At 39.7% G+C, this 23,192-nt stretch overlaps 1 protein-coding gene and 1 long non-coding RNA gene across 7 annotated transcripts in view; one reads left to right on the top strand and one right to left on the bottom strand.

Moving 5' to 3' along the window:
• Positions 1-23,192, bottom strand: part of Itsn2 (intersectin 2) — a 116,024-nt gene that overhangs the window by 31,594 nt on the left and 61,238 nt on the right. For 3 of the 5 annotated variants that reach the window (XM_087907446.1, XM_087907445.1, XM_087907448.1), the window contains 11 exons: positions 20,578-20,726; positions 19,580-19,677; positions 16,660-16,835; positions 16,221-16,365; positions 14,499-14,701; positions 12,589-12,653; positions 10,726-10,892; positions 7,588-7,633; positions 7,383-7,504; positions 5,719-5,815; positions 5,132-5,323 (listed from right to left, as the gene is read on the bottom strand). In XM_087907446.1, coding sequence (XP_087763572.1) covers positions 5,132-5,323; positions 5,719-5,815; positions 7,383-7,504; positions 7,588-7,633; positions 10,726-10,892; positions 12,589-12,653; positions 14,499-14,701; positions 16,221-16,365; positions 16,660-16,835; positions 19,580-19,677; positions 20,578-20,726 — 1,460 coding nt within the window. The remainder of the gene's footprint in view (positions 1-5,131; positions 5,324-5,718; positions 5,816-7,382; positions 7,505-7,587; positions 7,634-10,725; positions 10,893-12,588; positions 12,654-14,498; positions 14,702-16,220; positions 16,366-16,659; positions 16,836-19,579; positions 19,678-20,577; positions 20,727-23,192) is intronic. The other 2 variants (XM_087907447.1, XM_087907449.1) reach the window with 1 other exon arrangement.
• LOC125402102 (uncharacterized) overlaps positions 1-23,192 on the top strand; it is a 55,121-nt gene that overhangs the window by 17,060 nt on the left and 14,869 nt on the right. For both annotated transcript variants that reach the window (XR_015002489.2, XR_015002488.2), the window contains exon 2: positions 2,997-3,096. This is a non-coding gene — a long non-coding RNA (uncharacterized LOC125402102). The remainder of the gene's footprint in view (positions 1-2,996; positions 3,097-23,192) is intronic.

The following is a 23,192-nucleotide window of genomic DNA, read 5'->3' as shown; positions in this document are numbered from 1 at the left end:
TGAACATGTTATTTTCAGACTGATCATAGATGCTGAGTTCAACCTGAGTGCCATTTCTAGTAGTCTACTCTTAGTGATGGAGAAATCAAGTGATTTGACCTATAAAAATACTTTTGGGGTAATTTATCAGTATAGTAGAAAGCCCAAAATAAAAATTATAACAGAAAAAAGGGCTTTATGGAACAATGCAGTTAATTAGCAGTGCTTGAATTTCTGACCTTGGCTTATACAGCAGCTGTCCACACACTGAATTCAAGGATGTAAAGACAGAATGTTGAGGAGATAAAAAGCAAATTCGGGTAATCTATATACTGTGGAAAAGTCAGTTTGGAATCAGTCTTTGCATTGTTTCTTAGTGACTGCAGGCAATTCTCTTACCCATCAATAAATGGATACTATTGCTTTCCTATGAATGTCATTTAAAATACTACTATGATGGCAAATGCTAAAATGGAGGTGGTTTAAGAACTTTAGCAGAAATCCCCACCCCTGGGAGCACACATATACATCTCCCAACATTGCAATAGTGTGAAGTTTTCCAAACCAGATATCAGAGCTTTGTAAAGTTGTAACTAAACTGTTGGTTCTTTCATGATTTAGGTAATGTACAATTGCAATAATTCATTCATAATATATAGGCACATTAACATAAATATTGCACAAATATGCCTTTAAATGAAAATGAGAGGTATAAAAGCATGTTTCATTTTCTCAAAGAACTCTATGAGGAATAAGACTCTGTGATTGTATATACATTTATCTGACATTTCTCAAACAGTAGATTGCACTGCAATTTGTAAACATTTTAAAATGCATAAATTGCTCATTGATTTTCAAATATGGTTTAATACTGTATTAAAATTCTTTTTCATTTCAGCTAAGTGCTCTCATACATACTAGTTTATAATAATGTCTATTTTGTTAGAGTGCTTTCCATTCAAGGGAAGAGGTAAAATCCTATGTCAAAGGAGCCGATGTGGGAGAAGAATATTAGCCAGGAAAGTATGGATAGCAACATCAATATGCTAGTCTCAAAGAAGCCTCATGGGCATAGAGGAATGCCAGTTCTCACATGCCTTTACCATTATGGGTCCTTGGCTAGAGCTTTCAAGCCTGCTTCAGGTCTGGCACAACCTCTTCAAGGATTCCTTATGATTTTTACTAAATGCATTATGAATGCCAACAGTGCTGTTTTCTATACTAGGGTAAGTAGTCACCTGACTACAAGAGATAATGTAAATTCTACTTTAGAATATATTACAGATATAAGTGCTCTAAGCTAGGGGAAGTTTCTCACTCACAGTCAATGATGGACACTTTCCATTCTTGAAAGCAATCGATGTTTATGTCATCAATAAAGCAGTAACTGTGTGCTGGAGCACAGATCTGCAACCAAGAGCACCTGAGACCCTAAAGGAACTGCCCGAGTCGTACACTCATCCTTGGGCAGTCAAGACAAACCAGACATACACTACTCTGCACACAATGGCCAGAGCACACCACTTTCATCTTCTGTGAGACAAGGGAAGTTCTTCCAATATTATTGCTCCTATTCAGATTACACAGAAACATACAAAAGGCTGTTTCCATTCTCGGCTTTCAAACAAACCTGACTATTGGTACTTAGAATGGCATATTAGAAAGTAACAAACAGTGATTATTTGAGGGCAAATCACAGATTGAGCCAATTATGGGCTCTCGTGATTAGAATTATATCAAATATAATAGCAGAACATAAGCAAACATCACCTGAATTCCATAATGAATATACAATTTGCAACAGCATTGGAAAAGCATGGCAGCCCATTCCAAACCAGACAGAACAGTTTGTGCAAATAGTGGGTCTTTGTGTGTTTGTACTCCCACCATGTAAGGGCAAACTGAATATGCATGCTAATGACCTACAATTGCCAAATTAAAAAAGGAAGAAAAATGCTAAAGGATGCCAGAGTGAACAGCAGGGAAAGCCACACAAAGACCCACTATCCTTGAAATTGTTACAAATAAATTTTAACTGTAAATTAGAAACACAAATAAATAATCACAAGTGGCTCTAACATTGAAGCGAAGTAAACGAATTGTGTAGGAGATATTTGATCAGGGCTGCCTGCCCTGCCTCCACGCTAGAGTCAAACTTGGATAGTGGGTCTCTGGGGTGCTTTCACAACTGGAAGACAACATTGGGTCCTAAAAAAAGAAAAATGAGGAATAAAATGAACATAATGTAAATTAGGTGGGTGAGAAAAAAATCTAATAGTCACATACAACATCAACTAAATAAATTTGAGTCACAAAAATCCTCAACCTTAAAAAGTCCCAATTGTATAGTAAAATGAAAATAGTGTTAATAAGGGCAAGAGAAATACAAATGGTAATCTGCAGTTTAACCAGCACTAATGCCTCAAAGACTCTTAATAACTGATTCATTTCTCAATATCTAAGTAGCTATAATAAAGTTCTCAGATGAATTCGTGACTATAAGCATGAGGTGTTTTCTAGAACATATCCTACGGAAACTGTAGGTTTATGCCAACTTCCGTTTAGTTAACTTTCATAGCTACCAATACAAGGAATCCTGGTCATTTCTGAACAGCACTTTTGGCTCTCCAGTAGCTAATAAACAGCTATTTTGAGCAAACCTAACAGACATGCTGCTGGTTCCTAGGTGGTTTAAATAGCTGGTTTAAGGAAAACAGACTTTTCAGAGGGTCTATTTGGAAACTGTCCTGAGAGCTGTTTAATTCCACGCTGGATGACGAACCTTTGTTATTCATTTAGGAAAGAAGCATTATTTTTAGATGTATTCAAACTACAAAACCCCAGATATCTTAGCCCAAATCAGGGTAGTAGATAAGCTACAGAGAATAACTTTGTAACAAAGAGCACTTTGAAACTATTCTATTTTGACCCTTGACAGTTCTATTTCCTCATCTCTAAATAGGTAAGACGATCAAGAAATAACTAGTGCTCCCTTCCATCCCCATTTGCCTTTCTAGCAAACTGTAACTCCTCCTCTTGGTCCAGTCAAATGTCCTCTGAGAAGCCTTCTGCAATGACATGCCTTTCTCCCAACATGGACTCAGGGATCTTTCCCAGGTATGTATTTGTATAAATATTCACTATGGCAAGTGTTGCATTTATGTGACTGCTCCCAGCTAAAGTCCAAAGCTACTTCAGAGCAAGTATTGTCACTGATTATTGGGATTCTCAGTATGTGGTGGGCATCTATGAATGAATACACTTCTTCTTCTTCTTCTTATTTTTGTTTGTTTGTTTGTTTGTTTTTGTTTTTTTGAGACAGGGTTTCTCTGTGGTTTTAGAGCCTGTCCTGGAACTAGCTCTTGTAGACCAGGCTGGCCTCAAACTCACAGAGATCCATCTGCCTCTGCCTCCCGAGTGCTGGGATTAAAGGCATGCGCCACCACTGCCTGGTTATGAATACACTTCTTGACTGAAGCAAATGACGACTTCATTTCTTTAAATTGTGTAGACAATATTGTGTAGACAATAATAAATGAAAGATTTCCCTCCTATTTGTTCAAAGATTATAGTTTCCTTATATTATTTCAAGGAGGGCATGAAGCCAGTCGCCTTGTGGAGCTGTGCTAACACAGCAGCCTGGTGTAGGAGGTCCTTCTGTTTATGTATTGCTTTCATTGGTTAATCAAAAAAGAAGCTGCTTGGCCTGATAGGGTAGAACTTAGGTAGGCGGAGAAGACAGAACTGAATACTGGGAGGAAGAAAGCAGAGTCAGAGAGCCACCATGGAGCTGCCAGGTCAGACATGCTGAATCTTTCCCAATAAGCCACGACCTCATGGTTATATACAGATTATTAGAAATGGGTTAAATCAAGATGTGAGAGTTAGCCAATAAGAGGTTAGAGATAATAGGCCAGGCAGTAATTTAATTAATACAGTTTCTGTGTGATTATTTCGGGTGTAAGCTAGCCTGGGAGCCAGGACAAACAAAGTTCCCCCCACCTCCTTGCAATATCAGCCTCTTGCTACAATGGCTGATTTTAGACTGGATTCCAGTTTATGATCCTTCTGAGTGCTGGGATGCTAGAAGTGTACCATGCCTGGCTTCAAAGTTACATGTGCAATCTGCCATGTGTCCTTGGTTAACCAATTCATGATTTCTGTATAATGTGTGTACCAAACAAATTTCAAATCCTGTTCTCCTAAGAATTAGAAACTGGGGACATGGATCGGGGTGGAGGAGCACTTGCCTATAGTTCATAAGGCTCTAGGTTCAATCAGCCTCCAATACCACCCCACTACTGCTACTACTACTGGAGGGAGGAGAGAGGGAGAGAGAACGTAAAAGAAGAGAGAGGGAGAGAAAGAGAGAGTTTTATTTGAGCATGGTAATACAGGCTTATAATCTAGGTGCTCAGAATCAGAAACTGGAAGCAGGAGAATCAGGAATTCAAGATCATCCTCAGGCACAGAGCAAGTGTGAGACCAGTCCCAGCTACATTAAGACCAGTATAGCTTTAAAAAAGTTCTCACAAGATAGGGTATTTTTCTAGGAGGTTTTTATATTTGAGGTAGATTTCTCTAGAGTAATGGCTTCCTTTCTTTTTCTTCCCCCACACCCCTGTCTCATTTGTATGTGTCTGATGTAACTGGGAAACTGACCTTGATTCATATATATTTTGTGGCATGAGACAGTTCTCTAAAAAATCACCTAGTGAGAGTTTTACAAGCATGTAAATGGGTTAACTTTTACAAACTGGGTAGTATATAAACACATAAAAAATAAATGAGGGGATTCCAAACGAATGGCATGTATACACTAAAGGATACATTATAGTATAGAGAAATTACAGTACTGGCTACTTTTCATCAATCTGAGAAAGAGCACCAGATGCTGTAAAGCGGTGGCGGTGGTAAAGGGGAGATAGATGCCATCACAGCAAAGAACCCACGTGGAAAATTCATACTTTTATAAAGACAAAAACTAACTCTAAAGTCTGAAACTAGCAGAATGCATTTATGACAAAGCATATTTGAAAAGTAACTACGTCTTGTGTGAGTGCTAATACCTGATCTGGAATAGCAACGCATGCAATACGGCATATTAAAGGTTTCATATCAGGTAAGAGGTAAGTAATTTGATGTTACTCACACTGTTGACTTGGGTCCGAGTCTGTTGTCATCTTAACATAGTTTGAAGGAAAGAGACCAGTCACCCCATTGACTTCTCCTTGCCACCAGTCAGGATCATCCTTGTTCATAACATTAATCAGCTGTCCCTTGGAGAAACTGAGCTCGTCCTCATTATTTGCTGCATAGTCATACATAGCGATCACCTGACACACTACAGAAAAAAAAGCAAAATAATAAATTAAGCATTCCTGTAAGGATCAACCCTGTCCCTAGAGTTTAAATCATTACTAAATTCTAAAATCAGGCTAAAAATTTCCCTTACATGCTCTCTCCCTCCATCTTCTTTCCCAGTCTCACAAAAACAAAAACTAAGCAACTGTAGGTACAAATCCAAGTGACCCACTTCACGTTAATACGACGGAACGACAATTTCACATGGCAAGGAGTAACAGAGTTCTGCAGAGAGACGTTCCCAGAGACCCGCTGCTCTGAAGCAGAGGACAGGAAAGGCAAGTTTTCTGTGTCTTCAAAGAGCTAGCTACTCTAAGACACTCCGTGCTTTAACAAAGTCTTTTAGACAAAACACAGGGTGACCCACTTTCATACCAGCGTGAAAGGCAGGTGTGGTTCTCTCACTACTTGGACCCAGCAGCTTCACGTGGCTGGCAGGAAACCACCCCTTCTGTCGTTTTTTCCCTCTGGCCTATAAAATCAGCAAAAGAAACATGTAATTAAAATATGATATTAAAAACAACCATTAAAAACAACAATTTAAAACTAAAAAACCTAGGATTTCTATAATGACGAGTTAACCTTGCCCATATGGCCTTTGCACTTGACTCCTCAGACAGAATCTTTATCATTACTGGCAAGTGTCTTAGTTCACCTGCAAGGCTTGGGAACACCAAATCTAGCACTGTGACTTATGGCTGGTGCTCCTTGTCATGCTGCATCAGCTCACTCTGACGACAGGGCTGGAGTCGTGTGTTCACCATATGAACAATCAATCATAACCCTGTGAACAAGATCCAGTTAAAAACCCCAACACTAGGGCTCCCACAGGCTTCTCGGGCTGGCAATAACTTTGAGTTGTTACAGATTATTTCCAGAGAAAGGTCATGCTGCCCCCTGCTCTGCTGGAGAGGGACACTTGTTCCACTTTAGGAACCCCTTGTTCTAACCTATAGGCTGATTTTAATCTGTACTGTTTCATAACAACAAACAGAATAACAGCTTCAGTGAGCTCTAAGAATCCCTCTCATGAATTACCTAATTTGAGAGCAGTCTTGGGGACTAGTTATGGAACCCCTGAACTCACCATTGGCCTTTTAGATCAACATTAAACAACTGGAAGATTCACTACAGTATGCATCTCAAAGCATTCTGAAAATGCCAGTCATGGAAGTCTCTAGAGAACTTCCAATTAAAAGTTCTCTGGCTATTCTGTCCAAATAACAGTTTAAAGAGATCTTCCCAGAGCCTTGCAAGTTCAACTTAACTGTTAAGGGTATAGATGACTTAAAGTACACCCTGGAGCTTCATCAATAATCAAGAAGTCATTAAAGCATATCTGGAGGGTCATGTTTCCCATTTAGTCAGTTCAAAGTGAATCAGAAGGTGGCCATTGAGGGGCTGAGTCAAGAACGTATCAAATCTGTACATCTCTGTTCACTACATGCCAGAACTAAGTTATGCCTTGCCTCCCATGCATTTCCATCACATGTAAACTTATATAAAAACATTATTTCTCTTATCATCTCTTAACCCTAACATGCTTTTAGGTTAGCAAGGAAAATTAGATAAGAAAGAAAGCTTTTACTCTGTAAAAATACATGTGCCAACTAGCTGTTAACACTTTTGGAAAAACTATGTTCATCTATGTCTGTACTGTTTCCTTGCACTGTTGTTTCCAAGGCCTAAGACTTAGGGGGTGAGGGCAACAGCTGTCCACTGGGGAGTATTTTTCTCAGCACACAGCCGGGTCTTTTCTTTTGAGGGGTACAGCAAGGTTGGTGTCCCAGGCAGAGATAACAATATGCTTTTTCCTTTAAGAGAAGGACCTATGACCTAGTGAGTGATGAACTGGAAAACAATTATGTTGTTAGAGAAAAATATTCTTTAAACTGTTACTTGTAGGTCAACTAAACTATGTTCAAAGCAGCAGAGACTCAAGGGAAATATATCTAAATGTTGACTGATCATCTCTAAGTGTTACGACTCTGTCTTTTTTTTTTAATGAGCCTGAATTCTTATCTGGAAAAGAACATTACCTGTAGCTCTCCTTGCCACCACCCACTTGTGTTTTTCTTTAAGATTAATATTAACTGCCCTGGTGCAAGGCTGAGCTGCTCAGCACCGGAAGCGGCATATGCTGAAGTCACTTGAGCAATCTCTGAAAGGAGAAAACAGAAGTGTGGATCCAAGACTACGGCAGGGCAAACACCAGTCAGTTTTCAAGTTCACTGTTCTACATACCAGGTTTCTTGTTTAATGTTCCAGATTTGCCAGCATTCCCAAAATTCTACAAGGAAAAAATACATTTTTAAAGTTATTATTTTCAGCAATCCAGACATGACAATCTAGGTTTACTAAGAATTAAAGATTTCCAGTGCCCAAGATTCTTATTTCTTTAAATGAAGACCAAAGTGACAATAAACTGTGTTAATCAAATACCTGAAGAATCCGACACTGACAAAGAGATTTGGTTTGCTAACAGGGTGTTTTATAAGCAAGTAGCTGATACTGTCACACACTTACACGACAGAAAGAGTTCATTTTACGTAACGTTCATGACATTAAACATGACTGTCTGGAATATATTGGTTTGGTTTTGATTGCTGTGATGAAACACCATGACCAAAAGCAGCTTAGGGAGGAAAGGGTTTATTTCATCTTACACTTCCAGAACAGAGCCCATCGCTGAGGGCTGTCAAGGCGGGAACTGGGAGAGCCATGGAAGGCGCTGCTTCTCACAGCCTTCTTATCCTGCGCTCCTGCACCGGGGCCCAACCCACAGTGACCTGCTTCCCAATCATTAATCAAGAAAATGCTCAAAAAGTTTGTCTAGGCTGATCTGACTGGGACATTTTCTCAATGGGGCTCCCTCTCTTAGATGACTGACTAGTCAGCTCATGGGCTAGCCTATTCATGAAGGGGTTTAGCACTGATGCTAAGTCTATACACATGTATCCTGGGATATGTGGAGGCATATATGAGTTTTGTTCTTATTTCCTATAAGGGACCCTGACTCACCCATAGCTCTTGCTGAATAGTAGGCAACGTTTATTTATTATCATTATATTCTCCCTAAAATGACTGAATTTAAGAATAGGAAATTCCAATCATGGACCGCAACTATAACTTCTGTTTGGCTTTAAAGGATAAGCTGGGGATAGAACGTAGCTCAACAGTTCAGTGTCTGTCTGCTATTTTAAAGGTCCTTGGTTCAATCCCCAGTACTGCAAAATAACAAAGAATAAATTGAACTGATCATATTTATTATTTTTAGCAGTCCGAGTAAAAGAGGGAGGAGTAAGGAGATTTTCTTCTCGATTAGTATACATAGCAGCAATGACGGTCTGCAGTCAAACTAACATTTGTGAGTACACAACAGGGCTTAACCACTGAGCCAGAGCCATCCCCAATTTACCCTTGAAAGTCAAATACAAGTCACAGAACGTTTATTTCTAAATCAGATTAAGTCCTCTTAGAATACAGTCCTCAAAATCCACCCTTTCAACAATGTGATACACTGTCATCTACTAGCATGCTGGGCTACATACATAGTATACCATGCCACAACCACACACAGTACACCAACCACGCCACACTCACACACAGCACACCACGCCACACTCACACACAGCACACCACCCCACTCGCGCACAGCACACCACCCCACTCGCGCACAGCACACCACCCCACTCGCGCACAGCACACCACCCCACTCGCGCACAGCACACCACCACACTCGCGCACAGCACACCACCACACTCCCGCACAGCACACCACCACACTCCCGCACAGCACACCACCACACTCCCGCACAGCACACCACCACACTCGCGCACAGCACACCACCACACTCGCGCACAGCACACCACCACACTCACACACAGCACACCACGCCACTTGTGCTGCTACCTGCCTATCATAAAGGTCAGTTGCGCCTGCTAGACCTTTCTGAAAGGGATAATATTTACAGACGTTTGTCTTGATATCATATAATAAAATGTGTCAATATAAGGAGCATCTGCATACCTCAGTGAGCTACTAGTTTCTAAGTACCGGTGAATGATGGTATGATTTTTCACACAATTAACTATGCAAAACATTTTAATATAAAATGCTTTTAATATAAAATTCAGCATTTTATATTAAAATAAAAAAATTTTAATATAAAGTAAATAAATATTACTTTTATTTTAAAATGTAATGTTATTTTATTCAACAAATAAAGGTATTTAATAAATTTATAATTAATTTATATTTGCTTATTAGAATAATAAATTAAAGGAAATAAGTAAATTTTACAATTAGTCTATTTATTAGCATTAAATAAATATTAAAAGGATTAGAATGTAAAAGCATTCACTGACATGACTCTAACTACTAGAGTTACAACTAATCTCTAACAATGCACCCTGCACCAGATTCTGATGCAGAAGAATTAGACTACCAAGAGACATCTGTAAATATTAAAATACTTTTTACCCTCATATCTGCATGGGGTTTTATGTACTTCATATATTTCAACCAAAAGAGAATACCAAATGCACTGAAGCTGAGCTTAGTGACAGACACCTGTAATAGCTTCATTTGGGAAGTCTCACATACCTCCCAAGACTTAGGAGTTCAAGGTCTCAGATTTGTAACAAACATGAAGACAGCCTGAGTTATGTAAGACCCCATGTCTACCCCAATGATAAAAAGATTACTTTCAGTGTAAACCAGATCGAATATAGAGACATACATGGGGTCTGTCCTCACATACCATAAAAGCAATCATAAAAGGTTCACAGAAATAAAAATTATACCCCTCTTCTCACTGAATAGTTTTCTTGAAAATTTGAGTTATTTTTTTCACAAAAGCTTCTTATATTTTCAGATATGAATTTAATAAATTAAAATGAGTAAGTGTTTAAACCATTTCAGCTTTAATTTCTAATACGATAAAGATCACTGAGGTCTGACTCACATATTTAACCCCTGTGAGGGGCCCTTGATGCTCTACAGTAGCCCGAAGGGTCCACATTACAGCAGAATGGGGTGTGTGGAAGCAGCGGGAACTGCAGAGTGTGGACACGTGGAGTTAGGGCTGGTGCAGACTCCTGCCAGGTGGCTCTTCCTAAGTTCTGCAGACTCTGGAGCCAGTTCTTAGTGTCAGTGACCATTAGGCTCAGTTTTATCCATGACTCATGCTCTACTTAGTCTGTGAATCCTGTGCCCCTTATCTTCTAACTGGAACTCCAAAATAAAACCTATGTGATCAGAGCTACTTTGAGCAGTTTCCTTGTGATGAAAGCAGCAGGACCACAACTGTAGATCTCCGTATTAGCGTAAACCTCGATTGGTAACAATGGAATGCTTTTATTTTAACACAAAGACCATTACCTCTTGATCTTTTGGTTTGACATAGTTGGAAGGGAAGATTCCAGTTCTCTCTCCAATACTTCCCGTCCACCACTCTCCATCTTTCTGGGTCACCAATATTTCTTCACCTTCATTGAAAGTCAAATCTCCAGGCTCTACACTTGAGTAAGGATAAAGTGCAATGTACTCTGTAGGGAACAAGGAAAGGCAGCGGTCTGGACTGTAAGACTAAGATGTAAAAAAGAAAGTGCGATAATCTCTAAGACATAGAGGCTTATGGGAAAAGACCTCGAGCCTTACAAACTTCAAACAAGGTCTTCAGGCAGAAAGCAGAACCAAAGCAATAATTTAATAATTGTCTAGGAGAAGGCTAACAAACGTTATGAAGCGCTTTATAGTTTTTTCAATTGCTGTTATTTTGTTAAAGAAAAGAAAGACTATTGCTTAGGCTTAGGGACAGTGGGCTGTACTACAACAAGAGTAGCAACAGTCAATCTTTTGTCTGTTTTGTCTGAGAAAGTATCACTATATATGTATCTTGCCTTCGCTGGCTGGGAACTCTCAGAAATCACCTGACCCTGCTTTCCCAGTGCTGAGATTGAAGGTGTGCCCACTTTGTCAATCTTTTTTTTTTTTTGTAACAAAGAATTATCCCAAACTACAAACATATAGCATGTCTACAAATAATGGAATTGAGGCTTACTGGGAGTTCTACTTGGTAATAATGGAGTCAAAATAATCTTTTAAACCTTTTATGTAAAATACACCCTAGTCTTTGTTCTTTAATTGTTCTGTACAGTTACATGAAAACATCAAGTTCTGCTACAAGGCTCCAGCTCCTAGCATACTGATTGGCTCCAAGCAGATTCTAAATGGATCTCTGTTGTTGAATGACCTCATGGGATAGATAGGTCTGCAGTTTTATACTGTCTTTGATTCTCGTTCCTATGCTTACTCTTACTTTGAAGAAACTGCAACTGTGTTTTAGAAGTCTATTTATTTGTTTATTTATTTATTAATTTAGGTTTTTTGAAGCAAGATTTCTCTGTAGCTTTGGAGTCTGTCCTGGAACTCACTCTGTAGACCAGGCTGGCCTCGAACTTAGAGATTCTCTGCCTCCCGAGTGCTGGGATTAAGGGTATGAGTCACCACTGCCTGGCTAGAAATCATTTTATTTTTCTACTTTTATGTATATTTATCAACACAGAATCTGGTCTTTTATCAGAAACATACTTTGAAACCTACTTATTCTCACTCCCAGAGTCACTCTGCCTAGCTGGTTTACTACAACTACAAGGGTTACAAGGTCTAAGAAAAATCACAGTAAGGAAGAGCACCCAAGCTCTCCTACACTCATCTCCACACTCAGTCTGCAGATATGGGGCCAGCCTCTCTGGGGACCTCATTTCCTAAGTTGCAAGGTCATGGTTGACTCATTTTCTTCAGAAGCCCTTCCTGGTCCTTTGTCACTGTGCTGGGATTAAAGGCATGCACCGTCACACTTGATTAGTTTTATTTATGTGTGCGTGTGCGTGTGTGGTTTCTACCAAGGCCATAAAGGGCACCAGAGCTGTGGTTATAGGCAGTTGTGAGTAGTCTGATATGGGTGCTGAGAACTGAACGCAGGTCTTCGGCAAGATTAGCAAGCGCTCTTAACCACTGACCCATAATCCCAGCCGCTGTGCTGAATTCCTGTAGGCCCAACTCTAAATATGACAAGAATTTTCAGCCATATATTTTTCTGTATATTCAATATTCATATGACGTAAGGAGAAGCAGGTTTTCTTAATCTCAAAAACATCAAGGAACTAGAAATGGAGAACAATGTATGTTCAAATAATAACTAAGCTAATTCCTGTTTAATGCAAACTGCCCAGAGCTTACCTTCTCCAACTGGATAGGCTGTGGAGGTAGGTTTCTTATTTACAGCCGCATACAAGGCTTCTGGCCTAGCAAATTAAATGGAGAAATAAGACAGATTCACACACGCAGAGGACAGAAGCACAGAAAGGTGATCTGAAGACTTTAACAGGGTTAGCAGAATCTAGGGTTCCCTCAACTAAATTGCCATCTCTGTGCACACAGGAGTAGTCTTATATACCAAATCTTCCTAGACCAAGAATTGTCTAATTATAAATCACTACATTTTAAAATAACTTCAATAAAACATAGTTTTTGCCTCTATATGGAATTTAACTAATAGACATCTGCACACTAGTAAGTGGACAGTGTTTTGAGAAAGCACATACAGATAAACAATATTTGATTAGTGTTTACTGCATCTTAAAATATAAAAATAATATTTAAAAAAATCTCATAATAGGTAAATAGTAATTTTCATGTTAATACAGGAGGCTGGTTTCAAAAGTTTGGAAGAACTATCATGCTCAAGATCTAGATACCCAGGGGATACAGAGGACTCTCCAGGACCCACAACTGAATTTTGGGGTGGCACAGAGGGAACATTATTAAACCTCACAATGGGACTGCCTTGCTTAATTCTAATGTATCCATTGATGCAGGCTTTGTTTGCTCTTTTTTGTGGCATGTGTTTTGTTTGTTTTGAGACAAGGTCTTCTATGTTGCCCATGCTGGTTTTTGAACTTGTAAGATCAAGAAATCCTCCTGCTTCAACTTCCTGAGTTGCTGAACCTATAAGCATGTATACCCATGCCCAGCTCTGCTGCAAGCTTTTAAGTAACATGACTTATCTTTAGAAAGGAACAGTAATTGAACAGAAATTTATGGAGGAAATGGCCTCTAAAACATTTAAACCTAATCTATTTTTGTTTATGTTTTCTCCTCTGTAATATATTATAGAATAATACAATAATTGCTATAAAGGGTCTCTCATGAAGATGCTAGGCATGTATTGTGACTTCTACTACTTCATCCTTCCAAAATTCTAGTCAACCCGAGCAGCTCATTTCTACATCTGAACTAAATACTGACAAGCAGACATGCAGCACCGAAGAGCTTACAATTTGTCTATTTAATTCTTTCACTTAATCAGAAATTGGAAGATAATACAGGCTGGTGAAAATAGTGCAACTAGGATATAAGTGTGATTCCCAAGACCAGGAGGCTCATGTATGAGGCTGCTCCTACTCAAGCCCCGTCCATGTGGGACACAGGGGACAGTGACCCACAGCTAACATCTGTGCCTACTGCCGTGTTAGAGCCAGCTGGCAATCTGACATCCCCACAGACTTAAGATCTCAGTCGAGCTATTTTTTGGGTTTTGTATATTTGTGATTTCATTCTTTTGCTCGCTCATGCTCTCCTGTCCTCATTCATTAAGCTAAGATGACTCAGTAGCTACTATGCATTAGTATTATAGTAGATACAAAAAAAATGGATCAAAAGAAACAACAGATTATAGCTTCATGAGCTGATGACTTAATTAGGAATATTGGTCAAAAAAGTCAGTAATTATGAAGACATATGCTATGAACAATAGGGAGGTTATGCTTAAAGAGCCCTAGAGGTTTGGGCATGACCCCAGTAAAGAATCCTTTAAATATTGAAAAATTTCAGTAAACAGTGGAGAAATGCTTCAAGTGAAATGAAAAGTAATTTTTCTAACTGGTCTTATGGTAAAAAGAAAACAAAAGTCTAGAAATCGAGTGTTTTGAAACCTTCACAAATTTGAAAAGGCTAAAGTGAAAGATTCTAAAGCAGACACAAACACGTGAAGCAATTTCTTCCATGCTGGAATCACCCTCTGCACTCAAAGCCCAGCTTATGCGAAGACACCACCACCCACACTGCACTAGACACACGGAGGTGCTTACTCTCGCTTTACTTCACTCCCAGGAATGATCTTGACGTAAGATTTGGGGAACCATCCTCTTCCTCCATGTACCTCTCCAAACCACCAATTTTCCTGCTGCTCCAGGACAGTAATGACGTCGTGCTTTGAGAAGTTCAAGTGGTTCTCTTTCTTTGCTGTCCAAGAACAAAGGGCCTGAGCTTTCAAGTTTTCTACAGCCTGCCCCTAGGACAGAAAGCAACCAAAAGTTAACAACGGATCATGGTAACCGTGATTTGTGATTCCTAGCATATAACAGAGAGCATATTAACCTGGTCAGTCTATGAACTTAAAATGACACATGATCCCCAGCCCTGTGAGTACCTTTCTTGAGCATTCCACCATTCAAGGACATCATCGTGGATACTGATGAAGTGCATACTCAAGGAAGTATTCATAAATCCATCAAATAAAATTTAAAAAAGAGTTACTACAAATATTTTATCTCCTCCAGCTTTCAATGGCTTCTAACTGATGTTGGTAACCCCGCTGCCCAAGGACTAGTGACCTGGTCATGCTTAGCATCTCCCTTGCTATTCCCTCTTAACAACCAGGACCCCCTCCCTTCCCTCACACCATGTCCACTGCCTTCTCACTTCCCACAAGCAATAACACTCCCTCCCAGGCTGATTCCTTTTCCCCTCCCACCTCCCACAGCAGTAAGTACATGTCACTGCAGCAAGCTTTCCCAGATGTTTTCACTGTTTACCCACTAAGCCGTCAACCTGATCACAGTGTTAAAAGGGTAAGCTTCTCTCAAAAACTTTGTTTTTTTCAATGCCAAATTGTTTAGTACTGTATTACCTACTTTATTAAACCCCTAACCTCTCTAACTGCTTATCTTAAAATGCTATTTGTAGGCTGATATTTTACTGATTGAGACAAAGTCTTGCTTATATAGCTCAGGCTAGAATTAAATGCTTTATGTAGCCAAGGCTGACTTGAGAATCCCAGTCCTTCGAGTTCAGCCTCCTAAGTGCACCAACACCATGCCTGGATCAACCTGACTTCTTCAGCCTTTCCTCAGGAGTTGTGTAATCTAACAACACTATGCACAAATCTCATTCCTTCCAACACCTCTAACTTATGTGTCTCAGTGACTCTCCTCACAATGCTCTTTCACTAGAGAAACTTCTAGGTTTGGGGAAGCCTTGCTTCTGTTTGAGGGTCCAACTCGGATACCCTCCCTTCAGGAAGCACGCTCTAATTCTCACAGATCAGCTGAGATGCCCTCTCATCTGTAAGCCTCAGAACTTGGCACACACATTTATTATAACATTTCTCATGCTTCACAGCCACGTGCATGAATGATTCCTTTATTAGGTTATAACTACTTAATAGAGAGTTTTAGTTAACATATGTTTTTCCTGAATTTTTAGCACATAATAAATGCTGGAAATTATAACCATGTAGTAAGGATTTCTAAGGGAAGATGAAAATTGTATTTCAGGCTTTACTGTGATGAAGTCTGCCATTTCTTTTTAGTAATACTGTGTCTAAGTATATATACCAAAGTACCAAGGTTCCCAGCCAAGAAAAAGCAATGCCCCTCCCCAGTCCAATCCTCATGGAACTGAATTATTGAGCAAACACTGAGAATGTAACTGAATGCTACAGGCTGTTTAATTGAGGGGAATATGGATGTCTATGTACGGAATCCAGAGCAAAGACAAGAGTAAAGCACACAGGACTACAGATAACATACCTGTCCATGAATGGGAGACACGGATCCAGGGGACACAGTGCGAGTAAAAGCTGACTTTTTTTGCCATGACGTGTTAACAGTAAGGTTTGAGAAAGATACATTTTGATAATCAGTCACTGATGCTGGTTGAGTTGAACAAAGTGGTCTGCAAATGTAAAACTTTAATATGAGTATACTTAGTTGGTTAGACCCTAGTGAAGTACTACCAGTTTACCCATGTGTATAATATATGCTGTGTTTAAACAGAATTTGTAGATAAAAAGAAATTATGCAATATGAGGTCATTTCCTAAATTTCAGGATTAAAATTAGAACAAAAGGCACTGCTGGCAGAGCCAGCCCAGATGAAAACTGTGATCAAGAATCAGGTTGACACAGCTATGCATTAGTATTCACGCACTGCAGAGCTGTATATATCCCACTGTCAGCTCACAACTCACTGGGAAGAAGCTGAGGTAGCAGAAAGAGATCCTGTAGGAGGAAGTAAGGCCTTCTTAGGAGACGGAGCTTTTTCACTGGACGGCATTTTTTCTACATAGTTACATGGAAACCAGCCAAACTTTCCCCGAAAGCTGCCATAAAGCCAACCAGGCTCTCCTATGGTTTTTTCATCAACCTATAGAAGAAAAAAAGGTTTAGTGCTTACTCTCAGATTCAGAATTAAGTCCATGTGAAATAAAAAGGTATTTCCTACAAATTTTACGTTACTATTTCTTGACATGGACAAATTTTTTTTTTAATTTTAATCAAAGTTAAAATATGAGGCCAGGTGTGGTGGCACATGCCTTTAATTCTAACACTCAGGAGGCAGAGGCAGGTGGATCTCTATGAGTTTTGAGGCCAGCCTGGGTTAGAGAGTAAGTTCCAGGTCAGATAGAGTTACAGTTTCTCTTGGGTGCACTCTTTCAATGGTATTTGGACCCCCTCCAGAGCCGCAGGGTCTTAGGCCCTGGAAGGTGTGTGAAATGCAGATTTTTCTTTTTGAGGCCATGGATGGCTTTCAGCACTGCCTTCTCAGATCTGAAGGCTCTGGTTTTGACTTTGGCAGGAGCTTTTTCCTTCTTTGTTTTCAGCACCAGCTTTGCTTACCGTTATTCTTACCATCAAAGACAAAAGCCCCTAAACAAAAGTCTATGTTTCTTATCTCTATACTATGTCCATAAAAAAAAGGTTGACTTTGCCACTAGACAGTTCTTTTTTTTTAATTCCATCCTCCATAAGTAATAGCAGCCTTTTGTTTTGTTTTGTTTGTTTTTTTTGTTTTTTGTATACCAACAATAATGATAATCTTTACTCACTGTCAGATTTGGTTAAACTGCTCTGGCCCAAGTAGTGTTCTCCCATTGAATCTGTTATAATCAACATGACCATACTGTATTGTTTATGCACATGCATTTCTCCTAAGCCTGTCATAATCAGCGTCACTATGTTACTGTATCTCTTCCAGAGTCTGAGTGCTCATCAACTCCACCAAGCACAGTACCCACTTGTTTACTTCAGTGCAGCCAACCATCTCTCACCTCTTCTTTTCTAAACCTTTCTACAACATACTTTTCTGCTGACAATATTATATTCATCAAAACATGTAGGATCCACTAGGATTGTACCACGGCGTTGCCATGCATAGACGTCATCTGTTGCATTCTAACTCATGTCCACCTCCCATGTTCCGTCTACTTCTACTGGTTCCTTCCTTTCCTCCACAAATTTTAAAAACAGCTTTTTGGAGATGTAATTAACAAATTTTATATTAAAGGTGTTAATGTAATGTTTTGGCATATTAATATGCATTTCAAGATTATAAGGTACCCATCACCCCAGTTTCCTCTTTCTTCACACTAAGTTCTGCTTCTTGCCCCTCACCATCCCTTCTGGGAAACACTGGCCTGCTTTATGTCTCTAAACATTACTTTGCATTTTCAACGAATAAACTCGTGTAGTATTTTTCTTGTTTTGTTTGCTTCCTTACATATAAATTAACCGTTTTTGGATCCATCTGATGTGGATTTCCCTCTGTATGCTATGAATATGTTTTATCACTGAACGATGTAAGAGTTAGCTAGGAATAGGCCTGAATCATTGGTCAAACAGCATTATAATTAATGTAGTTTCTGTGTGATTGCTTTGGTCTGGGTGGCTGGACAATGTAAGCAGTCTGTTTATATCCATCCATGTTGGAATATGAGTGCCATTCCTCTTTATTGGTAGTTATTTGGATATATTATACTCTGTTCATGCTTTTCTGGTGCAGGACAATTGTATTCTGTCAATTATGTTTTAAATAAATGCTGATTGGCCAGTAGCCAGGCAGGAAGTATAGGCGGGACAATCAGACAGAAAGTAGAGGTGGGGCAATGAGAACAGGAGTATTCTGGGAAGAAAGAAGCTCTTTCTGCAGTCCTGTCTTAACCACCTAAGAAGCAAGATGTGACCTGCCCCACTGAAAAAGGTACCAAGCCATGTGGCTAACACAGATAAGAATAATGGGCTATATATAAGTTAGAGCTAATACGAAGCCTGAGCTAATGAGCCAATAGGTTTATAACTTATGGAGACTTCTGTGTGATTCTCTTTGGGGCTTACCAGCTGTGGGAACTGGGCAGGCCCTCATGTTACACTTTTCCTGCTGATGGACATCTGAGTTGTTTCAAGTGTTTAGCTATTATAAACAAGTATGCTATGTGCACCTGGATTCATGAGGACATGCGCTTTCTATTCTCTGAGGTAAATACTTAAGAGTAGAATGACTTGGTCATAGTGGATGCATATCTAACGTTTTTAACAATGGCTTATTGAGCATTATCTTGATATCACTCAGAGACTAAAATCTGAGTCGGTGAATTTTAAAGCCTGTGCTTTTCCAATAAATCATATTACCTTTTTTCAATATGATTCTCTATTTTCTTATTCATCTATCTCACATGGGTTATGATAATACAACAAAGACCACTTGTAACAAATTCAGTCAGGACTGCAGAACTTAACGTTATCTCATTAACAGCCGCTAGAAGCTACGCGGCCTCTCGAACTCTGCTGCTCCTTTATTAAAACACTGCAGGTGGTGCCGTTTTCTGATGGGACCTGATAGCACAGGGAGAACACTGGGCTCAGGACCAAAGACACACTTCCATTCCCCTCTGCCACCGCAATACTGACAGTCAGAATGCATCTGAGTGTAAGTTTTCACGTTTGGTAGTAATAACTATCCTATGTGACTTTAAGAGATGCTGCAAGGACTAAGTGAGATAATGTTTAAAAATATTTTTAGAGGTCTGTAAAAATCAAAGTTAATATTGTAGAAGCATAGCACAACGTACTGTAATTAGCTTACTCATGAGTGGGAAAGGCTTCATTTCTTACCTGAATGACATCCCCAGAATTAAAACTCATCTCATCATGGTTCCTTGCTTCAAATGGGTACAATGCTCTATAATTCACCAAAGCACTAGCTGTCTCACCTGAAAAAAAGATAATTCCCATCATTTAGTACTTTTGAGTATACACATCTTTACTATGACTCAACAAAGAGCCTCTTAACATCTACAAGAAAAGAAAATGAGCATTGAACAGTATAATGAAAATCTGCTTGCCTTAGACTTGTTAGGGTTTAAATATCTTGACTAGTCACAGAGTCGATGTAAAGCAAAGAATGCTCATCTTAAGTGAAGTAGGAGGCGCTAAAAAAAGAGACACCTCACAGGCTGAGATGCGCACATGAATCTAGGGGAAGGTGTGGGAGTTGGGCAGATCAAGCTGCGTACAGGGAAAGCATCTAAGCAGGGGACAAGACATGGCTAGAGCAGTGGAGGTGAGATCACAGAGAAGCAGTGTACACAAGGAAGCCACAAACGAGACCAGTGAGGAAACAGGATTAGATGAAGAAACATCTATAAATCTACTAGTTTGCTCTAAAGGGAAAATAGAAGGACTCACAAATGAGTTGGACTTGATAAATTCAAAATATTTTGTTAAGAAGTTTGAACACACTGTATTACTATTACGAATCTCAGCGTTTACTCATCTAGAAGTAGGCGTACTACTGAACTATGATAGGAATGGACTCCGAGCTGTATAAAGAAGCCTGCCTTCTGAGAAAAGTTTGATGTGAAAGACTTAAAATTTTATTGTGTTTCCCTCAAATAAGTGGCCAAACCATACTGGTTAGTAAAGTAAAATCTTCCTGATGATGTCGATTCTGAACACTGCAACAGATCTTTCACGTCAGTCAAAGTCTTTGTCTTGTTATGGAGTCTACTCCCGGTCAGTCCCACCTACATCTAGTTGAAAAGGCTTTTCCTAGCCTAAAGATGAGCATCTTCCATCTGTCACTGTCACTCTGTTGCTCTCAGCAGATCTACCTTCATCCTTACTTTGTTTGGCCTCAGCTTTTCGCTCCTCTTCTTGAGTTTTCTCCTGTGACTTTTCTTCCTGAAGCCGCTTTTGTTTTTCTTCTTCTTCCTTTTTAATACTTTCTCTCCATAAGTTTTCTTTTCCTTGCTTTGCTTTCCTTTAAATAAGACAAATGAAGAGTTTACACAATATCCAAATATGTGGTACACCAAAACATGCATGCTGGAGGATCTGGTTCCCACTGGCTGGAGAACTAGCAAGAGATGTTGACAGACAGGAAAAGATGGGCTGAGGGAGGGAAAAGGAGACTGAAGGGGGAATGGGGGGTTGATGGATGGGAAAAGAGGAGCTGATAGATGGAGAAAGGGGGGCTGAGTGATGGGAAAAGAGGCTGACGGAGGGAAAAGGGGGCTGAGGGATGAGAAAGGGGGGATAATAAATGGGAAAAGGGGCTGAGAGAAGAAAAAGGGGGGCTGAGGGATGGAGAAAGGGGGCTGAGGGAGGGAAAGAGGGAGCTGAGGGAGAGAAAAGGGGGGCTGAGGACTGAAGGGAAAATAGCCAAAGAGAAACTTCTGACTAAGATGAGCTGGAGAGTACACCTGACAATTCTCCAGACCTAAAATTCCCTCTAAACCCAAGAAAAAAACAGAACGAGATCCATTCAGCAAATATAAAACTTCTTCCTGTCTGGATTCTTCACAACTACTCCTTGTGGCCTCGGCATTATCAAGACTAGCAGAGGCTGTGGACAGAGAGACCCCTAGGCCTAGTTTTCTTTCAATGTTTTTCAAACCCTTTAACCTCCATCCAATCACAACACGCTTCCTCTAGAAGTTTTGCACAACTTTGGTGAAATCTGTGTATCAGGATAATGAACAGGAGTATGAGATTTAAAGTATTTTAAGAGCCTTCCATTTTTAAAATTACATGGAATTTCCAAACTTCTTCAGCAACTAAAGCTGAAATAAGCCAAATAATAAGCCTCAAAATAAACCAAGGTTCCCATTTTGATTTGGTATAATGTTGTACAATCCCAGAGATACAGCTGGCCATAATCTCTGATACTCTGACACCACTGAGGCTTAGGGAAGATACTAAATATAGTAGAGGCAACTCTTTCTTTGAATGGAGGTCATAAAAATAGACATGAGAGAACTAGATAATATATATTAGTTCTGATACTCTAATTTGTCATAAAAACAAGCCTAGAAGTGGAGGGAAAATGCTGTTGTCTGAGTGTATAGACTTTTTGAGGTGATAATATAAATTAAATTATCTTTCTAGAAGCATTTTCTCTTATCCACAGCCCTAGATAGGGACTAGGTGGGACAGTGTGAATACCCAAGCCAGGGATGATCTAGTGATCTTGATTTGATTATCACAGCATCATAAAAAACTCCAGAAAATTCATTAAATTCTGGTAAATTTTCTTAGGCAAGCTAGTGAGTTAAAACTAGTCCAGAGCCAAGTGATACCTCATCTACAATGTGAAAAACCTATTACCAATAGCTTGGAAGAAGAAAAAGACCACACCTGGGCAAATGGCCAAGAAATCATGCCTCAGTACTAGCTTGAAGCTCTGGACTGCTAAGATCCTATATTCCATGTGTTCTCTCTAACTTCTTCAGTTTACTACAGTGGGACAATATCCAAAGATGAATTAAATGAAAATATGTGATACTAACAAGAACTGTAAGCCTGAAAGGAACTGTGAGATGAACAGTTATCAAGAGCTGCATGTATCAACAGAAAATCCTCATCCAATGACTGTGTGACCATTTTATAGATCTTTTGTGAAATGTTAAGTGTCACAAGGTGTCAAATAAAGAATTTCACTGTTTTTATATTATTTTTAAGTGCATATATGTATGTGTTCATGCCTATGTGTGTGCTCATGCTTGTATGTGTGTGTGCTCATACATATATGTGCTCAGGTGCTCATGCCTGTATGTGTGTGATCGTGCCTGTAGGAACCAGAGGATAACTTCAGGTATCATTTTCAAGAACTCTGCCCACTTTCTTTAAGCCAGTATCTCTTGTTGGCCTGGAATTCACATTAGGCTAGATTGGCTGGCCAGTGAGTTGGAACTATAGAGGCCATCACCATATTTTTACATGGGTTCTAGGGATCAACTAACTGAGGCCCCTCCCTTCTGTATTATCCTATTATCTCTAGCTAGGAGACCATGGATATAGGGTACCTGGAATCTATCTGAACCAACAACTAGATATCTGAGGAATCCAGGAGGAGCAGAAATCCTGTGTGGATCTGCATTGCATCCACAAACATGTATGCCCTGGTCATTTGGAGTCCCCAAGGAAGGCATTCAGCAGGGGGAATGTGTGTCTTCCTTCCCCAGTGTCTGTTAGCTCTCCCACAGGTGTAACCCATCTGCTCTTTACTAGGGCAGAGAAATTCTGGCTCATTAATACTTGTTTACCAATCATACTAATTTCTGACACAGGAGAACTTGGGAGAAACAAAGGATTTTACAAACAAAAGACAAAAAGCAAAAAGCCAAACAATCCACACACTGTTTCTGAGGGAAAGGTCTGTGCTTCAGATGTCCCAGCCTTCTCCCTCCTCTGCTCTACATGGGGAGGATCATCTTTATAGTGGCAT

The sequence above is a fragment of the Myodes glareolus genome, chromosome 6, assembly GCF_982192425.1.
Source record: "Myodes glareolus chromosome 6, mMyoGla1.1, whole genome shotgun sequence".
In the NCBI taxonomy this organism is placed as follows: Eukaryota; Metazoa; Chordata; class Mammalia; order Rodentia; family Cricetidae; genus Myodes; species Myodes glareolus.
This window is presented reverse-complemented; position numbering and strand designations above follow the sequence as displayed.